This window comes from Cnephaeus nilssonii (genome assembly GCF_951640355.1).
Source record: "Cnephaeus nilssonii genome assembly, chromosome: 11".
Taxonomy (NCBI): domain Eukaryota; kingdom Metazoa; phylum Chordata; class Mammalia; order Chiroptera; family Vespertilionidae; genus Cnephaeus; species Cnephaeus nilssonii.
The window spans coordinates 48,619,552-48,647,504 of NC_137082.1; the positions used below are offsets into that span (position 1 = coordinate 48,619,552).

The 27,953-nt window shown below is 38.8% G+C and overlaps 1 protein-coding gene across 6 annotated transcripts in view; it reads left to right on the top strand.

The window, feature by feature from the left end:
* The window catches only part of CCDC102B (coiled-coil domain containing 102B), a 165,183-nt gene that overhangs the window by 98,535 nt on the left and 38,695 nt on the right, over positions 1-27,953 (top strand). For 4 of the 6 annotated variants that reach the window (XR_013814191.1, XR_013814193.1, XR_013814194.1 and 1 more), the window contains one exon: positions 13,048-13,218. Coding sequence is in view for 2 of the 6 variants with exons in the window: in XM_079784199.1 (XP_079640325.1) it covers positions 13,048-13,218 (171 nt within the window). In the remaining 4 variants the exon portion in view is untranslated. The remainder of the gene's footprint in view (positions 1-13,047; positions 13,219-27,953) is intronic. The other 2 variants (XR_013814192.1, XM_079784200.1) reach the window with 1 other exon arrangement.

Below are 27,953 nucleotides of genomic sequence, written 5' to 3' on the forward strand. Positions count from 1 at the left end.
GTGTCAAGTATTTTTTCACTGTGGGGTATCCTATATAATAAATAGCTAATATGCAAATGGTCATCATGCCCTCACGTTGTCACACTGTAATGGCTCAGACACGCAAAACTGGGGGGAGAGGAATGGGGACCAGCCAGGCTACGGCCTGGGAGAGGTACAAGCCGCCTGCCCTGTGGTCCTGGGTGCCAGCGGCTGTGCCTGTGGCTTGGGAGAGGGACAAGCTGCCTGCCCCACGGTCCCAAGCGCCAACGGCTGGGGCTGCAGCCTGAGAGAGGAACAAGTTGCCCACCCTACGGTCCCAGGTGCCAACGGCTGTGGCTGCACCTGTGGCCCGGGAGAGGGGCAAGTTGCCTGCCCCACGGTCCTGGGCACCAGCGTCTGCAGCTGCGGCCTGGGCGAAGCTGTCCACCCGTGGCTCCCTGTGGCTGCAGCTAGCCCAGACGAAGCTGGCCTGGGTCCTGGGTGCCTGCAACCAGCTGGAGGAGGGAATCCTGGGTCCCCGGTGTTGGACAAGGCAGAGGCAGTTAGGGGTGATCAGGCAGCAGGGGGGCAGTTGGGGGGTGATCAGGCCAGTAGGGGAGCACTTAGGGGTGATCAGGCAGGCTGATAGAGGTGGTTAGGGGCAATCAGGCAGGCAGAGGGGTTAGGGACGATCAGACAGGCAGGCAGGCAGGCAAGCAGTTAGGAGCAAGCAGTCCCGGATTGTGAGAGGCAGTTGGACATCCCCCGAGGGGTCCCGGATTGGAGAGGATGCAGGCTGGGCTGAGGGATGCCCCCCCTTCTGTGTATGAATTTCATGCACCAGGCCTCTAGTAGTCTATAAGCATCTAGAAACCACATAGTTAATGTGAAAAGTAAGGTGTCTCCCTTTTGTTTGGGTTTAAATATATTTTCATAAAAAACTAAGTCAGTGAGACTACTGCATTATTTTAAGAAATTATGGCCAGAATTCCATTAAAATTATGGAATAAATATGTTTCTTCAAAACTCAGTATACAAATTATAAATGTTGAGTCTATTGACAGTATATCTGAATTGATAAAGTACTTTTAAAGACTGTATATTTAAGGTATGCCATATAAACTGAACATAAAGCCATTTTAATCACCTCTTCCTCCTTGGTCAGGCTGTTTGTCACTTCCTCTCATGCCCATCCATGATTCTTATGACCTGTATTCTCTTTTCCTACTTGGCACTATTTAATTCTTGGAAATCCATATTCTGTCTTATTCCATTCCTCTAAAAGTATTATTTCATAATTCACTAATGAGTACCTATGTGTCATAGGCAACCTACACTTTCCAGTTTTTATACTTCTCTATATTTATGAATCTTTTGCAATTACCAACCCTCTTTGAAATACTGACATCCATGGACAAGTTTTGTCCTTCATTCAAAGCTAAAATCTAGGAAGGGCTGAGCTTGTTTGCATTCCTATCTGATGCTAATGAAAGGTTTGTGATGTTAGTGGTTAGGAAATCCAGCCCATCGGTAAGGAGTTTCAGTCTCATCTGGGTCAAAGCTCAGAACCTCTGTACTTTGGCCTCAGGCTGGGGAGCCTGCAATGGGAATGGCGGCATCTGCTTCTTCACTTTCCCACCTTGCACTCAACTCCTTCTCCCCTCTCTCTAGGCTGCCTCTTACTTCTCCAGGGCTGGAGTAGATGGCTGGAAGGAGAAAGAGAGGGACAGTCTGAGGCACTGGTATTGTGCAGACCCTGGGTGCTCCTGGTCATTGGATGCTCAGGTGCCATTAGTCTGCCTCTAACCTGTCCTCCCTGAGTTCTTCCCCAGCCCTTCCATAGAGGGCTCCTCTCTCGGTATTGTCTCCCCCGCATCAAATGGGTCCTTCAGGATGGGGTATTTTATTAATGGAGAAGTTCAGCTCCTTTCTGCAGGGCCCACTTACAACTCAGTCACCCCAGTTATCCTGCTTATTCCACACTTACAGAAAGCCCCGTCATTGCCAGTGAATCATCATCTCCCTGCTCTGTGGCAACAGGATGCTTCTACTTTTGCTGGTGTGAGTGATGCATCAATCTGTCTCTCCACTTCCAGGCGATGTGTGTGATGGGTGTTCTACGAAGTTCCCTTGACTTAGCTCCACATGGGTCAAGTAACTTCCTTTGTTTCCCAGGAAAGAGGAAAACTCTCAAAGGGCTCAAATCTCAGGCCTGTCCAGGGCCTCCTTGTCAAGGTGTGATTCCCCTATCACACACCCTCCAGGTGGGGACACACAAACTCCTGCAGGACCAGATTTCTCTGCCTCCCACCCTTTCATTTTTCTTCTGGTCAACATTTTATGTTTGTCTTACAATGAGAGAGCCTAAAAATCCTTTGTTCTCAGTGGTGATGCCTTACGTAAAACTGGACAAAAAGGAAACCCTATTTCCTGTATGTGTTATTACCATGTGTTCTGTGATGTATACATACATAATTGGAATCATTTTGTACATCAAATTATGCAGTGTGCTTTTTCTTCCACATTATATGAGCCTCCTTATTTTGTGTCATAAAAAATGATTCCTGTATAATTTAAAGGCTTATAAGATTGCACTGTAAGGACTAATTATAATTTATTCAATAAGAGCCACCTTAGAAGATTATTTTCAATATTTATCATTGTTATTAGAAGTAATACAGAATGAATAATTTTGAATATAAATATACTTTCATATATATCTTGGTACTTTCCTGGAATAATTTTTTTGGGGGGAAATTTAGGATAGGTTTTAAGAACTGCTGAGATATTTGGGTAAATTATCCTCTCCCTCAAACAGTCATGAAAATTTAAATTTTCCTTCAGCAGTGTATGTGAGCATCATTTTTACCATTTCTTTATCAATACTGTTATGATTTTTATAGTTTTTAAATAGCTGTATTCCCTCTTCTGTGAGGTTTCTTTCTTTGTATATCTTCATTTTAACATGTGGATTATTTCCTATTAATTTTTGTGAACCCTTACTATGGTTTCATTTCTCTTTGCCTTTCTGACCACTTCTTTATTCTCTTCTTTATTGGGCCTTCTGCTCTTTCTCTTATGTAAATGGAAGTAGGAACTGTTAGAATATTGGGTCTGTAAACTCAATAAACAAGTCTATTCATTTCATTTTAATTATTTATTTGTTTGAATTGTGAGCAAAAGCAATAGCCTTATCTATCCCGAGAGTTAGCTCTATGCAAAACCACTTTCACACAGAAGGGCTGCATGAAGGACTTGGAAAGGTCTAATTTATCAAATGAAATTAAGTAATTTCAACCAAAAAGCATTTTCTCTGAACATTTGTAGCCTTGTACAATTACAGGGCCCCGAGTGTGGGTAGAAGGAAGGTTGGAAACTTTTGTTATAAAGCATTACTTAGCTAAGTGCGCATGGCTCTAAGGAAAACTGTGTAGGAGTAATGCATCCCCCACTGAGAATGAGTCAGCCATCACTCTCTGGTCCCCAGGGGGGCCAGTGAAATAGAAAAGAACTTGTGATTCCATCTACAATTTTGGTGACTAACCATTAAATGTTTAACTTCATATTTGTATGTTCTCTGGAGACACAGAATATTGTACGAATACTAAATTATATTTGTAACTTATAGTTATGGTTTAGCTGTAGGGTTAATAGCCATGTTTTCAGTTCTTTAGAAATCTTTAGGTATCACACAGAGTCAGGATATGTATTATAACAGATGAAATGTATTGATCATTGTGGTAGAACTTTATTATTCATAGATTTAATTGGTGATTTATGCCTGCTATGAAAAGAAAATGAGTCTAAAGAAAAATTATTTTTATTTAGCCTATGCCATAAGGACTAATTTATATTTGTGCATGGGATACATATGAGATACTCTCAGTATGTACATATATAAACACATATACAAACAGGATGCAAAAATAAATATAATCTTACTGGTTAGTGTCTTATGTATTTTTTCTTCAATGTTTCCAGGTACATTTGAACACTGATCTAAAGACCTTAATTTTGCCAGTTAAGATATCTTGATCTTGTTTTTTTTCCTTTTAACTTTCCCCCTGATTTGGTTTTCTGACTAAATAGAAATAACCAGCCATCACTATGTGTCAACATCTACATGATTCATACAATTTTTTAGGAAAGGAGTTTGGACCTCTCGTTTGTCTCCCATTATACAGAATAGAGCCCCAAATACTTCCATTATGCTCATTCATTGTTTCATTCATATAATTAATGAATGATTACCAGCCGCTATCCTTATGCCTATTCTGGTAAGAAAGGTATGGGCAGTGAGGTCAGGGAGCTCGGGGAGAAGGTCAGAGTCGCCTTTTAGATTAACCCAGAAGCCCTGCTTCTTCCATCCCTTTCACTTGGGGCTGGGAACTGCTGCTTTGATGGGCTTTGCCAAACTGCCCTCCTGAGTCGTGCCGATTTCGGTTCCCACAGTGGACACTCACACTGCTTCTGCTATTTTAAATGGAATTGTCTAGGTAGTTGGGTAGTCTCTGAAATACTTTATAAAGGAGCAAGATTATCTACTCCAAGGTTTGGTAAAATCTACCTCAAGTGTTTTCTGAGTCTTCTTTGTTCAACTTTTAAATGAGCATTTGTTCATTCTAATCTTTCTCATTTCAGTTTTTGATAAAGTATATTTTTCTAAAAATTTCTCCAATTCTTTTGTCTTAGTGTATGTTGGTATCCTGTGCTTCATAGTGTTCTCCAATCATTTACAAATATCTACTCGACCTGTCCCCATTCCTGATATTACTTTTTCCTCCTATCATTTTTCAACTCAATCTTCTGTTATACCTGCCTTTGTTATTTTTTAAAGGAACATTTTTTCTCTTTATTCTTTATTCTTCATTATCTTTGTGCTTCCAGTCTTTTAAAATCTACTGTTTTCACTGTCCCAAGTTTCATGATGCGTAATTTACCTCATTTATTTTCAGTCTTCCTTATATATACTAAATATATCTAATACTATAAATTGGCCTCTGAGCATTGATCTAGCTGAATCTTGCACAGTGTATATGTGGAACTTTTATTTGTAATTTTCATTGTGATTCTCTAATTCACATTCATTTTCAAGAATTTTTAAAGCCTTTTGAAAAATTGATTTCTGCTTTGATTGCCTGTGACTGCAAAATGTCACCTATAATTCACTGATATTTGTTGAGAGGAAAGTTTGTTGGAATGTGTTGAGACTTCCTTTGTGAGCATATACAGTATATCAACAATTTTGTATATATTTAATTATCTAAAATATATTATACTTAAAAAAGAATGTGTACCCTTTTTATTGGTTCTTTTCTGAGGACTATATGGCCACATCTTCAACCCCACACATATTTTATAGTAGATCAAACTTTACAATTTTGCAATTCAAATCTTGTGTGTGTGTGTGTGTATGCACACACACATATATTCTAGATATAGTGTATATATAACCATACTCTTAAGATATGGCCAAAGGAATGAAAGTGATGGCTAGAGTTTAGGGCTGCTCATTGTGGGCTTGTAAAATATTATTCTAGTGTGTATATCAAGTAGACTTTTGGATATGCAAGTCTAGACCGGAGTGACTGTCTTTTAACTCTTTATCATAGTTACATTTTTCCACAGATCTTTGCTGTATTCTGTATAATCTAATTCTGACCTGCTGTTTAATTAGTTTCCTCCTCCATAGTATCTAAAATTCTACGTGATTAATCCATTGACTTTTTCATTTCTAGCAATTTATTTGGCTTTTCAAAAAGTTCTACTTGGTTCCTCTTCAAATATTCTCTTCTCACAGTTCAAGTTATTTTCATTATAATTTATATTCCTTTAATCTTTTAATGATATTTGATAATTTTACATCACTTTCAGATTGCTGTGGTTCAAATTCTTGAGGTGCTAATTTCCCTATTGTGTTTATTTACTCCTCCTCACATTAAATCATTACTTCTTAGATTTGAAACTTTATTTTTGAGCTACTTTTTTCCTCAGATTGATTTTTCTTTGGGCCCATGCACCCCGGGCTCTTGAATCATTTTGAGTTTGCTTGTTTCAAGTATTACAAAGGTTTCACTTGGTGATTACTTTAGCGCCTCTATATCAATGCTTGCTCAAGTCTTTTTGACTTTTGACTTTTTTTTTTTATGAGAGCAATTTGTTTATACTCTGTTGGGTAGAAGTAGCTTGCTTTTTGACTTGGGCTTAATATCATATCTCCTGACCTAACATGAATATTAAAACAAAACCCCTAAATGTTAGGGCTTATTTCTGTGTGTAGCAAAAAGGATGTTGGTTAAGTTTCCTATATCATTGGAATTATTAAAATAGTAAATCTTGTTACATTTAAAATGTCCATTAGGCATCAAATATAGATATCAAGTAGATAGTTATATAAGTCTATACCTCAGTAGTCAATGATATATATATGTGTATATATATATATATATATATATATTGATATGTACATATTGATTATACACATCAATTACATATATATATATATATTCCTCATTAAATAGAGAACATTGTTGAGATTTTAGAGTGTAACTTAGACATGGTAGGTGAGCAATATGTTTGGCTGTCTGGAAACCATTAGCAACCTGACAAGAACAGTTTTTCTGGAATCATGTCAATAAGTAATAGAGTCAAAAAGTAATTGTGCATGGAGAAGTAGGTAAAACAACTATAGAAAATTCTTTTAGAAAGTTTTACTGTGAAGGGGAATAGATATATGGGCTATATCTTGAATTGAGCATAGAATCAAAAGAGGTTTTTGTTTGAGGGTTTTTGTTGTTTTTTGATGCAGAGTTCTTGAGTAAGTTTTATGATAGTGACTTTCTGAGTCTTCTCAAATCTTTCATGTTTGCTTTGTTACCTCCAAATGTGCTCTTATCACAATATACTTGTACTCACTAAACTCTTTTTCATTTATTTGTTCAGTTGCTTGCATCTAAAACTTAATCTGTGAGGGTAGGAACTGTGACTGTTTGGTTTACACCACCAGCATCTTGTGGTATATTAGAGTCTGTTTTATAAAACCACTTTAGTAAACTTGTTTAAGTTTGAGACAAAGAGAATGTATTGTTTCCCTATTGATATGGTATATGCCCTCTGGAAGTTGTAACAAGTCATACATGGAATGAACTTCTATTTAATCAATACAGAACTTAACAATATTGACTGTTTACTATATATGGTCTTTTTTTAGTTCTGCCAATCATTGGCTGTGTGCAGGCATTAATTAGAGCACGGTGAGGATAGTTTATTCTTGTGGTAATCTATATATATAAAAGCCCAGCGACTGAAACGGTGGAACAACCAGAATGACCAGTGGCTATGACATGCACTGCAGCAGCCAACCAGCCTGATCGGGGCCCTGATTGTGCATCCCCTGCAGCTGGCCCAGCCCCCAATTGGCCCCCAACACCCCAATCGGGGGTGGGGCCAGCTGGCCAACCACCCACGGCCCCTCTCCCTGGCCAGCCCCACCCCCGATTGGCCTCCAAAACCCTGATCGGGGGCATGGCCAGCTGGCCAACTGTCCCTGACCCCTTCCCCCCCACCAGCCTGGCCTGATGGGCCCTCATCGGGGCGGGCCAGTTGGACCCCACCTGTGCATGAATTCATGCACCAGGCCTCTAGTAACAGTAATAATTAGCTATGTATAAAACAAGTATGTATATTTGTTATATACATATATACTAATATATACACATGTACTGATATGTAGTTGACTGTGCACTACAGGCTTTTGAAATAGGTGCTATTATTTATTACATTTATTACAATAGAAAAAAATCTTTACTAACATGGATGTCAAGATTTCTCCTGGGGTAAAATGATGAAATGTGCATTGTGAGATTAGAGCTGTATTTATTGTAATACCTAAAACAAAAATTAGAAATCAGTCTCTTTATACCAGAATTTTAAGACCTTTACCCAGTCTGCCCACAACATCACTTTGTCCCCCCGCCACCATTTTTCTCAATACCTAATGCTTTATTTTTTTACTTCTTCAAAAGCTCTCCCACATGCCTATAATACCTTTATCCTTCTGACATGTCAACTTCATGTCATCTTGTGTTTGGTGTTATCTTCCTTTCACTTTCTAATGAAAGCCTGTCCATAAAAAAGTGTAAAAGTAATATTACCCACCACATCTGTCTCAACATATTTTTCCCCAAAGATATTATTTTAGATCTATCAGATTAACTTTAGAACATGACAAAAATAAATAGCAGTTGATATATAACAATAAATTAATATTATTATGATCTCATAATTTATAAATTCAACAATTTATGATGATTGAAAGAAATGATGTGTGCACAAAGGACATATTTTACACAACTTAAATGTTCTTTTTCTTATTTAAAAAACTAATTTGGTTTCTACCCCCAAAATATATTTAAATTTATATTTATATTTTGAACACTGGAAAAGAATAATTACTTCAGATAATTGTGGACGTTCATGGATTTCAAAATGCCTTTTTAGGTAATTTTATAATTAATATAATTGAGAATTGATAGGAGAATAAAAATTTAAGAAGAATTTAAGTTAAAATCCTAAAAATAATTAATGTTTTAGAAAATAATATTAAATGATGTATTAGCAATTAGCAAATTAGAAAGGTAACCATCCTTTAAAAATTGTTTGATGTATTTGGTGCTTGGAACTAAAATATTTTATATATATGAGAGAGAGAGAGAAAGAAAGAGATCTATGTAGATAGATAGATAGCCTTTTTGTGATTTAATTGAAGTCCTATCTTTTCTGCTAATAAAAGTATTGACTATCTATAAAGTCTGTATAGTATTTTCATTATTATTTTCAAAATTCTACAATTAGACCTCTAATTTCCTATTGGCCTGACAATGAATTAGGTTAATTTACACACTTCCACATGATTCTAAGTTGCTTCTACTTTGTGTGTGTGTGTGTGTGTGTGTGTGTGTGTGTGTGTGTGTTTATATGTGTACACAATATTAATTGACTAGTAAGAAAGAAAAATCTTAAGTAAATGTATATGTAGGTAGAAATGAACAGATCATATGAAAGGTAATTTTAAAATAACACTGTGAATCATTGTTTACATTTGGGCAATCAAGAAAGCATCTCAGAAGGAATCATATTTAAACTAGTGCCTGAATTATAATTAGAAAAACATGAATTTATAGAAATAACATATAATACTTTAAAATTCTCTATATGCCATTTTGTTTCTTTTCTTCAAATAGATGCATATAAATGATTTATTTTTAACAGCCTCTCATGTTACTTTTAGTTACAAGAAAATGGTGTTTTAGTTTTGTCAGCTTGCCAAAATCAAAATCATTTAAGCTTCAGTACTTGATGTATCAGCTACAAAATTAATTCTAGATGGAAAGCGATATCCTTACATACAAGAGCACAAACTAATGCATGAATTCATAAGCCACATGTGAAATTGAAAGCCTGCCTTCAATCCTTTACATCACTAGGGAGTCAATCTATTTGAGAAACGAATATTATCCTATCAAAAATATCTGTATTCAAACACATTGCATATGATTATTGTTATATGAAGCTCCACTGTTAATATCCACGTACACTTATAAAGATTTGTGAAGTATATTTACTGTCCAGCTGTATAGCTTTAGATCTTCAGATTTACAAAGGCTTACACACTGACGAATAATTTGAAGGACTGTATATTTTTTACATATGCTTAACTTTCATTCAGATTTTTCTCTACTAAAATAAAGCACAAACATTTCACATCACTGTTTATTGTTTTCTACTATTAAAATATATTGAAATAAGCTTGCTACAGAAACTGCTCAACCACTGGAATGTATTGCTGAAGACAACGATGATTTAAGGGTTAAATTTAATAGATATATTTTTATTCTTTTTATTTCCCTTAAACATTCCATACTGTCAACGTTTTCTCTTTCTTGAATTTCTATCTTCCATTTTCTTGAATTTCTTGTTATATTTCATTCCAAAACTCCTGATTTTTTCTTGTCTCTGGAACAGCCCTCTCTTTATCTTATTAATATATATATATATATATATATATATATATATATATATATATATTTATTTATTTATTGTTGATAGTATTACAGATATTTCCCACTTCTCTCCCTTTATCCCCCTTCTCCCAGGCTCTACCCACCCCCCAAGCCTTCATCACCCTATTGTCCGTGTCCATCGGCTATGCATATAAGTTATTTGGTTTATCTCTTCTATGTATTCTTTTCTCTCTTCCAATTCCGTTAAGGTTGGTTAATCTTGGGATTGTGACTTCAATTCTTTTTTTACTTCTCAGTGGCATTGTACCCACTTCCACACTGCAAACTACAAACTTAAAACTTCTAAACTGAGTCCTTACATCTTTCTTACCCCCCACCGCCCTCCCCACCCCCAACCCCCAGTACAGACTAGTATATTCAGCTCCTTACTGGGAATGTCCCTGGTGTCCCAGGTATATACATCTCAACTTTTCCAAAATTGAGATGTATCTCCTCTCTTCCAATCTGCTCTTCTTTCTGTATGTCCTCATTTGGTGAAGGGCACCAGCACCCCATCAGAGCTGAAGCAGAAAGAAAGGAATTACTCTTAACTACAACGTTTTTCTCACCATTCTCATCCTATGAATGAGGAAATTCTGTGGGTTTTTATCCTCTCAGAGCTTTGACTATCTCTCTCTCCTCATCCCTGCTGCTAGTTTCTTAGATCCTTGTCTTTGACCTGATTCATTGCAATAGCCTTCTAACTGGTCTAATTTCATTTCACTGTTGACCCATCAGTCAATCTTCTATGCTTAGTCTTATTTAAAATTGAGATATAATTGACATATAACATTATATTAGTTTCAAGTGTAGAACATAATGATTCAGTATTTATATATATTTCAAGATGATCACCACAATAATTCTAATTAACATCCATCACCATATGGTTAAAATTTTATTTTCTTGTGATGAAACATTTTAAGATCTACTGTCTTGGCAAGTCTCAATATACAGTAGAGATTTATTAATTGCAGTCATCATGCTGTACTTTATATCCTCAGGACTTATTTTATAACTGGAAGTTGTACCTTTGACCATGTTCACCATTTTACTTCTATTTCCCCCACCACAACCACCAATCTGTTCTTTGTATTTATGAGGTGTTTTTTGTTTTTAGATTCCACATATGAGATCAGACAGTATTCATCTTCTCTTTGTCACTTAATCTTACTTAGCACAAAGCTATCAAAATCCACCCATGTTGTTGCAAATCAGAGGATTTCCTTTTTTTTTTGGCTAAATAATATTCCATTATATGAACCAATTTGTCTTTATTCACCATCCACTAGTGAAGACTCGGGTTATTTCCATGTTTTGGTTATTGTAAATAATGCTGTAGTGACTTGGGGTGCAGAATATATTTTTGAGATAGTGTTTTCATTTCCTTATGATACATTTCCAGAAGTGGGATTGCTGGGTCATAAGGTAGTTATATTTTTAATTTTTTGAGGAACCTCCACACTGTCTTCCACAGTGGCTGCACCAATTACATTCCCATCAATGTTGCACAAGGGTTCCCTTTTCTCCACACCCTTGATGCTTGTTATTTCTGGTCTTTTCCATAACAGTCATTCTAACAGTTGTGAGGTGACACATCCTTGTGGTTTGATTTGCATTTTTCAGGAAATTAAATAAATAACCTTGGATTTTCTTTAAGTTTTATAATATTACTAGAGGCCCAGTGCACAAAATTTGTGCACAGGGGGTGGGGTCCCCCAGCCTGGCCTGTGCCCTCTCACAGTGTGGGAGCCCTGCGATCAATTGCCTCAAAGAGGTAGGCCCCGCCCACCCTCCAGGGCTCCTTGATGGATTGCCCCAAAGAGGTAGGCCGGAGCCAGGGGTCCCATGTGGACCCCTGGCCTTGCTGCACAGAGCTGCGTACCCCCAGTCCTTGCCACGCAGAGCCGCGCCCCCCCCCTCCGTGCCGCACACTCAAAGTAAAGCTCCCACCCACCCGCATGCACACGAAGCCCTGCCCACCTGTGCGTGTCTGCTGCGCACGCAGCCTCCTGGTGATTGCTCATTGCAGCGTGAGGGTATCACTGCGTGAGGGCGTGATGACCACATAGGCTTTTATTAATAGGATGAGGAACTAGAGATTATTTTTTATAGTTTTAATAAAGATATTTTCTACAATGATAGTACAGTTAATTTGCATAGAAAATTTTAAAAATGAGAGGCAACATTAGTAATGTGAGGGCAATTAATGTAACCTTGTTGATTACTATCTTGTGGGGTGTTGATTATAACAAGATAGATTGAAGGCCAAATCACTTCCTGATAAATTTACTGATTTTCACAGGACAACCTCTTGCTTAGGTCTCTGAGAAACACTCAGGTCATTTCAGAGTGGCGCCTGGAATAGAGTGACAGCAGCAGCACAAATCCTACTTCTTAGGGAACTAATTAAAAGCAGATAGTCTGCTAATTTTTAATACATATGCTGATTTAGCAGATGAACAACTCTTCTTGCACTTATTTTTATTATATTTTATTCTGCCCTTATAGATATGTGATTTTTTCCTTTAGAAATCATACATAAAACCTAAATTTGCATAACCTGGGAAACCGGTCATTGACTCAAGAACATGAAGAGCTGCGTTCTCACCCAACCAGTGTGGCTCAATGGTTGATCATGGACCCCATGCACCAAGAGATGAACATGCCTGGGTTGTGGGCTCCATCCCCAGGAGGGGGTGTGCAGGAGGCAGTTGATCAATTCTCATCCATGTTTCTCTTTCTTTCTCCCTCTCCCTCTTTCTCTAAAAATCAATAAAAATATATTAAAATAGTTTTAAAAAAGAGCTGCATTCTCTTTGCCACTTCAGCCACCTGCAAATACATTTTCTGCTTATGGTTATGCTAATAATCACATTTAATTGCAGAAATATAGAGTTACAGATGAAGATGTGCATCATCTGAATTCTTCCTGAAATACTTTTCTCCTTTGTCCAAAGAAGTTACTATTCTTCTGACTTTATGGGAGTGAATTATAAACAGTAGGATCCCTTTCTTTTGATAGGAACTCTTGGATCTTCAACATGCCTATCGTAGACTCAGCAGCCAACACCAGGCCAAAACAGCAGAGCTGACTCTTGCCAACCACCGAGCCGATCAGAGTGCAGCCGAGGTAAAGAAACTGCAATTTGGAGTGGAAGAACTAAAACAGAGACTCAACCAAAAAGAAGATAAGGTACCTTCTACATCAACATACACTAGATAGCATCAAAGTAGCTCTTCATAGTATATAGAAAGCATTTTCTCCTCTACTAACAGAGGGCTTTAATTGGGCTAAAAATTTTACATTTTAAACACCAAAATCAATTTAAAAATGTAACTGCAAGGAAAAAATATTATCTAGATAATGTGCTCATCTTTGTGTTGCTAAAAGTGTATTTTTATGCATGCACTAGAGCTTTTCTCAAAGGTTTATAAATAGCCCAAGTAAAAGCAGTGAATCACTGTGGTAGGAATTGTTCAAGTTTATTGTGCACACACCAAAAAGTTGGCAAAGTGGGAGCACTCAAACCCAAATAGGGATGTATTGTTATCAAGCTGTTGATAGAGCCTGGAACAGGGACTATTTGTTCTTCAGTGATTGGTTACAGTGTGGGAATTTTCAGTGGTTACCTCCTATTGACCTTGGGAAACAGTTCAAGTTCTGCCTAGGATTTCCAGAGGTGTAAGCAAGAAATGACCAAGGTTAAGTTGGTTTCAAAAAAGAAGCTAAATTACACTGTGTCTGTATGACTACACTGGTTCTGTCTGCTCGGGGAACCGAAATGGTTGGTCTTCAATTGGTTTTGATTTCAACAATTCAAATATGCTTCAGCGTGGGTGCATGTGCACGTGTGTGTGTGTGTGTGTGTGTGTGTGTGTGTGTGTGTGTGTTTATATATGGGCACAGTATCCCTGAGGCTTGGTGTTTTAAGTTTTTTCAGTCTATATTTTAGAGAAATGTTATATTTGTAATGATTATATGTTATGTCACATATTAGGATATATATTCTCTCCAGTGCTCTCTGGTGTTTAAAAGAATTGAAGCCATCTTGTGTTGTTGTATAAGGTCAACTCGTTAATGGTTTATGGAATATTTAAGAGGCCCCAGTGTGATGTCCTTAAAGCACACCTGCGACAGATAGGTGATTTCAGCTGCAATTACAAACAGCAAAGAAATATTTGTTTTGAACAAAACACAGTCCCATCTGTCAGTGTGATTGTGAGACCGTCACCGCATGGCAGCAGTTACTTCAGGTGGTGTTCTTGTCCCTGCACCTGCTCCTGAGGCGAAACAAACAAAGCCATTAGTTCCCTGGTTGGAAAGACTATTTCAAAACAATGCCAAACAGTTGGAACTTTAAAAAATTAAACTGAATTACTATTCCAAGTGGTAATTAAATAACAGAACACATTCTACATTTGGAGGGTTAATTTTTAACCAAAAGTATTCCAGTCAAGCAAACTACATTTTCTTCCCTAATAACATTATATGAAAGCAGAATGATTTGCCCAGCGAGGTTCCTACATTGTTCCCTGCTCTTCCTGGCCCCTACTTTTGGGTGGGCATTTGATCCTTAATGTGGTTCTTTTTATGAAGATGTATATGTACTTTTTAATTGTGTGCATGTACACTGGGTGGGACTGTAGACCACTAAGTCAGAATAGGAAGACTGTAGGAAGACTCAAGAGAATGGTTCTAGGTTTTTATGTTGTCATGGCTATTTATTCCTGTGAATGGTTTTAATATGCAAGTATTTGTTGGACATGGTGATAACTAATTCTCTGTGTTTGCCAATATAGTCTTTAAAAATTGCTTGGGACTGAGCCATTGGCAGGGAAATAATAAAATTCTGTGGGGTTGCAGGACTAATGAAGCATTAGTTCCCAAAGAGCTGAGTCAGCAGTCTAATCATGTAATTTTAAAAAATAGCTGTGGTATCTGTCTTGTTTTCCCAGCACCATTTATTGAAGAGACTGTCTTTACCGTATTGTATATTCTTGCTTCCTTTGTCATAGATTAATTGACCATATAGGTGTGGGTTTATTTTGGGGCTCTCTATTCTGTTGCATTGTTCTATATGTCTGTTTTTATACCAGTGCCATTATGTTTGGATTACTATGGCCTCGTAATATAGTTTGATATCAGGTAGTGTGATACCTCCATCTTTGTTCTTCTCTTTCAAGATTGCTGTGGCTACTTGGGTCTTTCGTGCTTCCATATAAGTTTTGGGATTATTTTTTCTAGTTCTGTAAAAAATGCCATTTTTATTCTGATCATTTCTCTCTTCTACATAGGTGTGTTTATTGCAATTTTCCTTGCCTTGTTTCACTATACTATATTAGGTGTTTTGGGGGGAGGGAGTGCATTACTTGTCTTTTGAGTATATAGATTTCTGGAGCAAGAAAATACATTTTGAGATCTGATGTAGATATTATCATTAGATCTTTGACTTTGAGACCAATGCTGAGATTGGAAGATTGCTTGAGTAATTTTTCTTGTGGAAAGGGTAAAAATTGTTTAGTAGGTAGGGAGGAAATCAAACAGTTTATGACTAAGAGCATATGCTACATTATATTGAGTGAGTGTGCATGTGTGTGTTTTGATATTTTCAGCCCTTTTCTGTGGGAAGAATATAGTCCCAAAGTTTAATAGTGGGCATGGTCCTCTGATTTGACAAATGAAATTTGTACTGCTATCTAGTAGAATCTTTTAGGACCATAGTTCCATACGGATAAGTATTTAGATAGATTTCATATTTGATGCCTAGAAGTAGATGTATAGAAATACACATTCAACATACAAAATATTTCATTGTTCTTTATATTCAATCAGTTGATCACCAGAAAGGACTGACCCAAAGCACTCTTAACTGGTATGGGTTTTGTAATCTGGATTATTTTATTGTAGTTGTCAGATCTCCAGTTTTTCTCTGATAAAGGTCATCACTATTTTAGGTGGCTGGGAATGAAATCTTTTTTTTTTTTTAATGTTTTTATTCATTTTAGAGAGAGAGAAAGGAAGAGGGAGAGAAACATTGATCATTTGTCTCCAGCATGCCCCCTACTGGGGATCAAGCCCCTACGCAACCTGGGCATGTGCCCTGACCAGGAATTCAGAGACCTCTTTGGTTCGTGGGTTGATGCTCAACCACTGAGCAATCCTGGCCAGGCAGAATGACATATTCCTCATGGAAATAAGATTTTGCATTAGATAGTAGTCAGTATTTTCCCAATTTGACTTATCATTGAGAAGCCAGGAAAATTCTGCTGAGCCTTTTAATTTCATACTAGCAAATTCTTCACATTGCAGTTAGTTAAAATTAATGTTTAATTACAACTTGAAAATACAAAGTTTCTAACTCCATCAAGTCAACAGATCCTATCTAATAAAAGAGTAATATGCAAATTGACCATCACTCCAACACACAAGATGGCTGCCCCCATGTGGACACAATATGGCCACCACAAGATGGCCAGCAGGGGAGGGCAGTTGGGAGGAACCAGGCCTGCAAGGGAGGGCAGTTGTGGGTGATCAGGCCAGCAGGGGAGGGCAGTTGGGGGAGACCCAGGCCTGCAGGGGAGGGCAGTTAGGGGTGACCAGGCCTGCAGGGGAGGGCAGTTAGGGGCAAACAAGCTGGCAGGGGAGCAGTTAGGCATCAATCAGGCTGTCAGGGGAGTGGTTAGGGAGTGATCAGGCTGACAGGCAGAAGCGGTTAGGGGCAATCAGGAAGGCAGGCAGGTGAGCAGTTGGGAGCCAGCAGTCCTGGATTGTGAGAGGGATATCCGACTGCCCGTTTAGGCCCGATCCTACTGGGATCGGGCCTAAACGGGCAGTCAGACATCCCTCAAGGGATCCCAGATTGGAGAGGGTGCAGGCTGGGCTGAAGGACACACACACACACGTGCATGAATTTCATGCACTGGGCCTCTAGTTTTAAATAAATGAAAATGAGATATTAATTCTCTACTGCAGAAAGAATAGATATTTTGGGCCATAAGAGAAAACCCAGGGTCTTGATTTAAAAAGCAAATTAGAAAAATTTCTCTTTTAAATGACTTGTTTTTCTTTAAGCAAATAGTTTTTAAAAATTTAATTTTATATATATTTGTTAGGAGCTAAACATTCTTTTGTCATCATTTATTTGAAGTCTTTCTTGGATTGTATATTACATCATATAATGGCAAAATTTAATTGGAACTTAATTACCATAATGCAGGACCTATTACATACATATCCACATTAAAATACCAAAACAACTGACTACTTCAATAAATATGGTGGATAAAACAATCTAATGAATGATATAATAATGCAATAAGCAAAGCTGTTAGAGACAGGACAAATGCAATCTAAACTCACAAATTTATTTCTCTAGCACTTAAGAAGCAAGGAATATAATATAAACAATTACTAAAACACATGGTGTTCTGCACTGTAAAATTAATTTCAGGAAGGCTAAAAGATAAAATGAGATGAGGTTTGCTAAAGAATCTTTTAAATTTTGTAAGCAATATCACATCACATAAAAGGGGAAATTTTGACAATTACTCCACCATAGTATATTATTTCAGTATACTGATTTCAAATACCTAGATAATTTTATGCATAATTGCAGTCATCGTTTATAAATAATATACTCTACTTTGTAAATTACCATAGCCAGTTTTCATGTTGTTATGTAGTTTCATAGTTGGTATTTAAGGGCTGTTATAATATTCATTTCCTTGGATGTAAGTTTATTTAAACAATTAATCTTTCCTTGATTTAAAGCCATTTGGATTTTCTTTTCCCAACATAATCTTATGTGATTACTTTTATTTATAGACCATTTTTCCCCATTGGAAAAATAAGTATAGTATGTGGAATTCTTTGGTTAAAAAAATATGATTGTAATATGATTTTTCATATAGGCAGTATTACCAAATTTCTATTTTCCTCAATGATAGGTCAGATTGTAGAAATGTTGATGCCATCAAATGCCAAATCCTAACTTCATCTTAATTAATGCAAAAACATGTTAAATATTAAGTTATCTATATATATAAAAGGCTAATATGTTAGTGTCTGTCCACCTGTCTGACTGGTTGCTATAATGCACACTGACCACCAGGGGGCAGATGCTCAATGCAGGAGCTGTTATGACACGCACTGGCCATTTACAGAGAAATGGCAGCACAAACCTGGTGCTGACAAACCAACTCAGCTTCCCCCAATTGGGACACAGGCCCCACACCACCCTGGAGCCACAGCCCACCAAATTACAGCTGATGCTGCTGGGACCCCATGGCACAAAATGCGGTCCACAGCCCAGAAATGGTGGCTGTGGGAGCTGGGTAATGACGTCACATAGCAATGCCTGGCTTCTTCTCCCTAGCGACTAGCCTCTTTGCAGTTTCTTCAGTCCAGGAACACAGCCCACTTTATAGCCAGGTGCAAACATTTCACACTTTAACCAAACCTCTGTGAAGCATTTTCCCATGCCTCATCTCATTTGATCCTCACAGAAGTCCTGGAGTAGGTAGATAGGAGACTCAATGGAATCCTAGTTTCTTTTCATTAGCTGGAAAATGAAGATTTAGAAAGCTTAGAAACTTGATCCTATTGAAAAGAAGAAAAAAATGCTGGACCTTGAAAATGACTTCAAGTTTTCTCACTGTACAGAATATAGTCAAACACTGCTGTAGTTAAATATTTTACCCTTTGGTCTCCCTGCGTGATCTACAATAATGATCTACTTTGTGTTGATATTTACTGCTGTGTTGCTGACATTTACCTGAAAGAGAAGTTGGGGTGCTTCACTGGGCTGGAAAAAGTTTAGCTAAATCAGAAAGCAGGTCTAATTAAGCAAGTTTATTCTGTATCTATAAAAGGCTAAGTTGACTCGCGCATGCGCGATACATATAAAGCTCTCACTGGCGTCAATCACATGCGTGTGTTTCGATCTGTCATTGTCAATCGTGAATTTGGTTGACACTTCTATTATAGAGAAAAGGCAAAGAGTGATATTAAAATATTTGTTGTAATTAATTTCCTTTCAATGTGCATGAATCTGTGCACCGGGCCACTAGTCCTATCTAATAATAGAGTAAAATGTAAATTACCATCACTCTGCTACGCCCACGATTGGGCGGTGGGAGGCTGGGGGGCGGGACTCGGGGTGGCCTATCCAGCCATTGAGAGGCACGGATCCGCTGCCACTGAGGGGGGCGGGACTCCCGCCCCCTGCGACTCTCAATGGCCAGATCGAGGCCAAATCCGCCGCCGCTGAGGGGGCCTCCGCTGCCGCTGAGGGGGCCCGCTGAGGGGGCCTGCGCGGACACCCAGCTGCGCCTCTCAACAGCAGGGTAGCCAGGTGTCCGCGGCAGCCCCCCTCAGCGGCCGTTGAGAGGCGCAGGGGGTGGGAGTCCCGCCCCCTGCGCCTCTCAACAGCAGGGTAGCCCCCCTCAGCGGCCATGGACCATCAAAAGCGTGGGAGCTGGGTGCCTGTCCGCTCAGGCACCCAGCTCCCCGCAATCAAAAGCAAAAGTGTGGCAGCTGGATGCCTTTCCGCTCAAGCTTTCAGAAGCCTCCGCCACGCCGGAGGCTTCTGAAAGGCCTGGTGCACCAGCGATCGAAAGTGAAAGCGTGGCAGCTGGATGCCTGTCCGCTCAGACACCAGGCCTTTCAGAAGCCTCCGCCGCGCTGGAGGCTTCTGAAAGGCCTGGTGCACCAGCAGACAGGCACCCAACTCCCCGCGATCAAAAGCAAAAGCGTGGCAGCTGGATGCCTTTCCGCTCAGACACCAGGCCTTTCAGAAGCCTCCGCTGAGCTGGAGGCTTCTGAAAGGCCTGGTGCACTAGCGGACAGGAACCCAGCTCCCCGTGATCAGAAGCAAAAGCGTGTAGGGGACCCTACACGTGCATGATTCAATCATGCACTGGGCCTCTAGTTTATTTATAAAATCACTCGAGTTGCTAATTGGATTTACTTTGAATTTTAGATAGTTCCTTTTGAACTCCTTTCCCTTCATGAAATTCAATACTCAATCTTGAATTTTCTCAGTTTTTTAGTAATAGTTCCCATAAATGAGAGAATTTTCAAAATATCAGTGGATTTTTGTGTTAAAATAAATGTAAGTCATGGGTAAAGAGTGGCTAGCCTGGAGATGTCCCTAATTCACAAACCATGCTATAGAGGTGGAGAGTTAGCATGTAGTAATTGCAAAATAAAAGTTCTTTGGCAAGAAGACTCACCTACCTGTAAGATGATGTTTATGCTTTAAGCAATTCATGGATTTCTTCCTCAAAGTAACATTTATTGATCTAGGTGCTTAGTGTAACTGTATATATAAGTTTGTAAAAGATAGATAAAATAGATTCCTAGTATAAGGGTTAAAGTCTATTGCAATGATTTTCTAACCTGGCTGCACCATAGGAACAAACACTTTGGAAGATTTAAAAAATATTTATATTCAAATCTCACCTCCAGAATCTGAGTCAGTTGTTATAGCTGGGGCTGTGCATGAGTATTTTTATAAGCTTTTCAAATGATTCTAATGTCTAATTAAATATCAGAACCACTGGTCTCATGAGAAAAGGCAGCAGCCACCATTAAGTCAAATTCATAACTTTGGTCCCCACTGAACACATATATTTGTGATGACAGATTTTATACCAGTGGAGCATAAATAAAATGGCTAGCTGTTGGAAAGAGGCTCTTATTACACTATAGTTGGTACCTGTTAGAATTGTAATACACAAAATTAACATAATAAGTCTTCTACAAATTCAAGAGATGAAAAACCACTTAAGCAGAGCTAAAGAATAAGATACTATTGGGCCCTCACTGGTTTGGCTCAGTGGACAGAGCATTGGCCTGTGGACTAATGGGTCTCAGGTTGGATTCCAGTCAAGGGTACATGCCCTGGTTGTGGGCTTGAGCCCCAGTAGGGTGTGCAGGAGGCAGCTGATCAATTGTTCTCTCTCATCATTGATGTTTCTATCTCTCTCCCTGTCTTCCTTCCTCTCTGAAATCAATAAAAAATATATATTTTTAAAAGATACTATTGGGCATTATAAACTCACATCCAAACTGTCAGTGTTTTGCTAAATGCATTGTCAGTCTTTATACTTAGCAATTATCACCTTATTATTACAGCTTAGCTCATTCTGGCCTCACCATTGAATGCCTTCTGGTGTGAAAAAAGTGAATCTTTTCAAAAGTCTGATGAATGTGAGAAACACTGTGTTTAAACCCACAGAACATTAAAAAACAGCTGTTAATTTATATAATTAAACAACTCTTTCTTTGGAAGGACACAGAAATCCTTTTCTAGACCTAAATATATTTTGGTAAAATCTCGTTAATTTACAAAGTACTAATTTTAAGATTGTGAGAATAGTGATAGACTGAAATTCACATTTATCTATGAAAAAGATGTGGTAAGTGTTTCAGGTAAGATTAAAAAGAAATAACAAAGAAAGAGGCCAGCTGCCGGTTCACATGGGGACACATGCGCAGGCCACAGACTCGAGATCTGAATTGAACTGTAGAAAGCAGCCCAGTTCATTTTATATTTACTGCTTCCTAACTTCTATGTTAGGTGTCAAAATATACTTGGGTTCTTCATAAGAAGAGGTTTTTATTGTAACGGGGGATATTCAGACATAAATGTGTGTAGTTAAATGTAAGTATATGTCAAGATGGTGGTATTCACAGAATTCCCAGACACAATGTTCCATTTCTTTTCCTTCCAGTGTTTAAGGGTATTTGCAAGTCATGTGTTTAATTATTTATTATCTGACACCCCTTCTGTCTGTACCTCTAACAGTGACAGAATTCCATGAAGCTGACTCAAATGTCTCTACCATGAAGACACCATAGGCACAACAACATGAACAGGAATCCAGCATCCCGGTTTTTGTATATTTCAAATCTAAGTCATTCTAATAATGCCATTCCACTTTCTGTGTATGATTTGAAGGTTGCCCTTTCCTGCAGGCATTTATCATGGTCTTTCTCTCTCCACTTCGCCAACCCACTCCACTGTCCAGTATGTCTGTTCTGCTTCAGGACTTGGTAGCATAGCAAATGCGTCTTCTTAGCCCAGACTTGTATGTCCTTGGAACGTGCAGCCTGAGAGAGGAACTGAGGGAAATCAAGAAGTTTGAAGGCTTATGGAAAGGTTTAGACCATAATCTTTTGTTAGCTTTTCCTCTCCTGGCTTTCAGCTTTCTTTGTAAAAGTGAAAATCCTCTTTGGATTTCTTTCTGTTAGCGAAACCAGGTATTAATGTAGGTCGTTAGTGGGAGAATTTCCCTGGGAAAGCAAAGCCATTGTGTACTAATGTAGGTTCTTCCCTATAAGTGGAGTGGTGTACTGGGAACTTTGGAGAAGCAGGGGATACACCGCTTCATGCTGTTTCGAATTATGAAAGATTTCATAGGAATGCTCCACTTTGGATAGTGGGGGAAACCTGTATATATGTATACACACATACATGTATATTAAAATACTTTATACATAATGCTCAAAATAAAGCAACTTTCTTTCATCATGTATTCCATTGCCGCTGCTACAAAATTTTATTCCCTTTTTTATAACAACCTTGGAAGAGTTGTATTTGTTTCTTATCTGCACAACCTTCATTCTAACCACACCAATGATATTCTGACCACTACCTCTATCCCATGAGAAAAATTATCAGCATCATCAGTGTTCTCCATACTTTTAAAACCAGTGGTCTATTCTCAGTCTTCATCTTTCTCAATATGTCATAATAATTTGACATAGCCAGTAAGTTCCATCATAAAGTAATTTACTTAACGGGCTCTAGAAAATCGGCACTTCTTGGGTTTCACCTTCTGCTATACTCTTGATCTCAATCTTGTTGATTTCTCTTCATCTGTCCAATTCTACATGTGGGAGTTTCTAGGATTACCCCTTCAGTTATCTGTGCCTAGCTACACAGTCACCCCAAAGGTGATATCTTCAACCTCATGGCTTTAGATGCCATCTGTATGCTGATAACTCTCAAATTCAGATCTTTAACCCTGCTGTTCTACTCTATTGCACAGGCAAAGTAGCTGAGTCATTTTTTACTCCTCCCTTTCTCCCTCCCCCCATATAAAAATCAATCCTCACATTCATTCTTTAAGTTTCATATTCCTAACATGTCATAAATATGACCGCTTATTTCCAACCCTCATGACTTCCAGTCTTGCTCAAGGCATTATCTTTTGTCTGTTCCACCAATGCAGGCTGTTAATAATAGGGGAGCCTGGGGACACTCAGAGTATATGAGAACTCTTTCCTTTCCCTTCAATATTTATGTAAACCTAAACTGCTATAGAAAATAGTCTGTTAAAAATCCCTTAACTTCCTATGTGCTACCAGTCCATTAAATTTGTAGCCAATTAAAAATCTGTTATAGTATTTAAATTTTAGTACATATACTACCAAGATGCATTTACTTTTAAGTGCTAAGTGTACAAAATTAAATGCTTTATAGCATATTGTCTGTTAGAAGGGTACAGTCTTCTTTGAAAAAAAAACTCAACTTAAAAAATATTCAAAAGGAACTATAATTGCATTCCTAAATTTAGGTATATGGTTAGTAGGGTTATCTGATGAAAGTTGAATAACGGGTGGCTGTTCGTGATAGCAATTCTTCATAAAATTCCCTGTATATCAAAGAGAGTGAACAAGTAGCTTTTAACAATGCCATGTTTCTTTGATGTGTACAGTTTTTTAAAATGAGAATTTCCTTTGTATTATATAAAATATCCATGGTTATCTTAATATAAAATATTTTAAGATGTTAATAGTTAATAAGAGTTTATTACCCAAATTTAGAAAAATAAGAACTTCAAGGAGTTGCATAATCATTATCTTACCCATGTAGAAAGTCTTATGCTGGCCAATCTGCATGGAAAGTATTCACTCAGTGGCCTAGGTATGTAGGGTAAAATTGATGTATTGTTTAAAAAGGCAGTTGCTATCCTGCTGGACTGCCAGTAGCATTCATGAATTTTTCCAACCCTCTTCCCACTTTATTCATTCATATGCATTTAAGGCATGTTTGTTTGCTTTCATTTATTCACTTATCTAATAGTTCTTTATCAGGAGGCTACATGTGCTAGAACTTGTGCAGTATTAGTGAAAGAAATCTCTAGAACTATTAACAATTAGTCTGAAATGAACTGGACAACAACATTCCAAGCTGGGATCTTTGGAAGCATATATTACTAGTATGTAGCCATCTGAATGACATGCCTTATGCTCTACTAATTGGATGATGTGCTTCCCATTTAAATGTAACTTATATGCAAGGAGGTATGGGTCAGACATGTGAGGATATTTTTGTACTGTTTCTAGAAACTTCCAGTCAAAGTAAACCAATCATGTTAGGAGCTCATCCAGCATGGAATGTATTCTATTGGGAAAACATTCTTTAAATCAGCCGTTCTCAACTCTGAAGGTCCCAGAGAAGTCTTCTAGAGGCCTGTGAGATCTAAATTACTTTCATAATAACGTAAAGATTTTTTGGGGCCATTTTCACTGCATTGACTTTGTATTAATTAATCTGCAAAATAAATGGCAGATGATACATTCAGTTGATTCCAGTGACTCAGATGGTAGGCCACAGTTATGTTCAAAGAAGGGTGTGAAGACAGTGTTAAATTTTGGAATCTGAATCTTGCTCTACTGAAACAATGCTTACTACCTTCTCATCAGTTTTTATTTACACATGCAGAGCAAGAATTAGATTTCTGTTTTAAGGAATGTGCTTTAAATATTGGTTATCTGTCTTTATGCCACCAGCATTAATGAGTATCCTTTGACCTTTGTAATATCATGAATACTATGACTGGAAATGCTGTGTTGGCATTAAATTAAACAAAGTGCCAGCATTTGTCTACTTACTCTTTAGTGGGAGAGATGTTTTATTTATATTTCAGTACTGCATAAATCTTGTAAATCATGACTATGTTTCCATTTACGATTCCTGTTATTTAAAGTAGCTTAACTTGATAATAGGGAGAATCCTAAGTTGATTATAAAGTTATTTTTTTTTAACTAGGAAAAATTGTAAAATAAAATTTAAATATTTTCACTGTATTTTAAACACTTGTCTAATGTACCAGTTAACCCCCTTTTTTCTCATATTAAGCAATTCAGCTACTGCTGTACATGTTGGTTATTTCTGATAACAGTAATCAAAATTATTGAGAGGAAATGCAAGTTTCTTAGTGGAGAGAGATCTGGAAACATATGGCTAATTGGACCAGCTATGAAATAACTACAAATATTACAGTAGACAGTGCAGGAAGTTTGGAACTCAGAAGCTTAAATATAATTCAACAAATAATGAAGGTCCTATTTTTAGAAACATTGTACTTTCATAATTCTTTCTCTTTCTTTGAATCTTCCATAAGAATGTGGCCAAAAACCATCTATAGGTTATGCAGGCAGAAGTCCACACACCAATCAGCGTGTATCTCTTCTTTAAATGGAAGAGTATGTATTTTATTATAAGGTTTTCTATTTGAACCTTCTTCATTAAATGAAGTATTTAGTTTGTTTTGTCTTCTATTCTATCTCAGGAAAGAAACCCATAGAAATGCTTTTAGGTGCCTATGAACCAAAAATCTTTATTCAGGAAAGAGAAGGTACCAGATAAGTAATGTTCCTGCATATGTTTTGTCGCTAGGGAAATTGAAACCCAGATAAATATTTGTATTGTAGAGCAAAACATTTCTTCTTTATATCATACTAGAGGCCTGGTGCATGAAATTTGTGCACGGGGGGGGGGGGTGTCCCTCAGCACAGCCTGCACCCTCTCCAATCTGGGATCCCTCACACAATCTAGGACGGCTGGCTCCCAACTGCTCGCCTGCCTGCCTTCCTGATTGCCCCTAACTGCTTCTGCCTGCCAGCCTGATCATCCCCTAACCACTCCCCTGCCAGCCTGATTGATGTATAACTGCTCCCCTGCCAGCCTGTTTGCCCCCAACTTCCCTCCTCTGCCGGCCTGGTCACCCCTAACTTCCCTCCCCTTCAGGCTTGATTGCCCCAACTGCCCTCCCTTGCAGGCCTGGTCCCTCCCAACTACCCTTCCCTGCTGGCCATCTTGTGTTCACGTGGGGGCAGGATCTTTGACCACATGGGGGCAGCCATCTTGTGTGTTGGAGTGATGGTAAATCTGCATATCACTCTTTTATTAGATAGGATAGAGGCCTGGTGCATGGGTGATGGCCAGCTGGTTTGCCCTGAAGGGTGTCTCAGATCAGGGTGGGGGTTCCCTTGGGGCATGGGGTGGCCTGGGCGAGGGGCCTGTGGTAGTTTTCAGGCCAGCCACGCCCCCCGGTGACCCAAACAGAGGCCCTGGTATCTGGGATTTAATTATCTTCTACAATTGAAACTTTGTAGCCTGGAACGGAGCCAAGCCTCCTGCTCGCTCCTTGGTGGCAGCCATTTCTGTTGGAATTTATGTATCTTCTATAATTGAAACTTTGTACCTTAAGCAGCGGTCAAAGCAGGCCAGGGCTGCAGAAGCTTGGCTTCTTCCATCTCCGGGGGCAACCCTAGCCTCCTGCTCTCTCCAGCAGCTCCGTGGCTGCTGCCATTTCTGTTGGGATTTATGTATCTTCTATCATTGAAACTGTAGCCTTGAGTGGAGGCCTAGTCCGGGAAGGGCAGGTGGAAAGCTTGGCTTCCTCCATCGCCAGGGGCAACCCTAGCCTCCTGCTCTCTCCAGCTCCATGGCTGCTACCATTTCTGTTGGAATTTATTTATCTTCTATAATTGAAACTTTGTAGCCTTAAGCGGAGGCTGGGCTGGCCAGGGTGTGAGGAAAACTTGGCTTCCTCCATCACCGGGGAAACCCAAGCCTCCCTCCTGCTCTCTCTGTGGCCGCAGCCATCTTGGTTGGGTTAATTTGTATACTCGCCCCTGATTGGCTGGTGGGTGTAGTGAAGTGATGGTTAATTTGCCTATTACTCTTTTATTAGATAGGATATTGTTCCTCTTATTGTCCTTTTTAGAGGTTCTCTTCTAAACTAAAAAAATAAAAAGAATATCCTATATAATAAAGGCTAATATGCAAATAAACCAAACAGCGGAAAAACCAAACAGCCGGTTGCTATGACGTGCGGGTGTTGGCCAGAGCGGGATGGTGGAGCAGGTGATTAGGGGTGCCAGGCCAAGATGGGGCACCTATTGCTGTCATTGGGGCAAGCCTCTGGTGGTTACTAAAAATTCTTTGCTCCCACATGCCACGGTCCCGCCCAGCGTTTGCACCCGCTGCCAGTGCCCAACGCCCTCAGCAGGTGTGAGTGGTGGCTGCCAGCCATGATAACCCTTGAGGGCTTCTCCACCTCCCCCTGCTCCTGAGGTGCAATTGGGAGAGCAGTTGCTGCTTGTACCCACTGATGGCGCCAGCCCTGCTCGCACCCGCTGCTGGCGCAGGACCCAATCACTCTGCGCTGTCAGTGGATGCGAACAGCGGCAGCAGGAGCGGGGCTGCCAGCAGATAGGGAACGGGGGGCCATGGCAGGAGGAGCCAGGCAAGGTTTCAGAGGATGGGCCGAGACCCACCCCTGTGCCTACAGAAGCCTCACAGCCCACAGTTCTTTCAAGGTGCATGAATTTGTGTACTGGGCTCCTAGTTCAATTATAATATCTTCCCTTTCCTCTGTGAAAAAATTAAGCATTGGTTCTTTAATTTATAAGTTAGTCAAAATTACCACTGTTTTCCTTTTACATAATTTGTATTTCTTACTGTATTGCTTCTTGTATTCTGCTTCTTTATAAAATACCCTTTTCTGTTTCTTTTCTACTTATTCTTCATATGAATTTTATTTTGAAAGAAAAAATTTATTCTTTGGGATACCTAATTGTCTTTTTGTTTTCTTTATTGATTAAGGTATTACAAATGTGCCCTTATT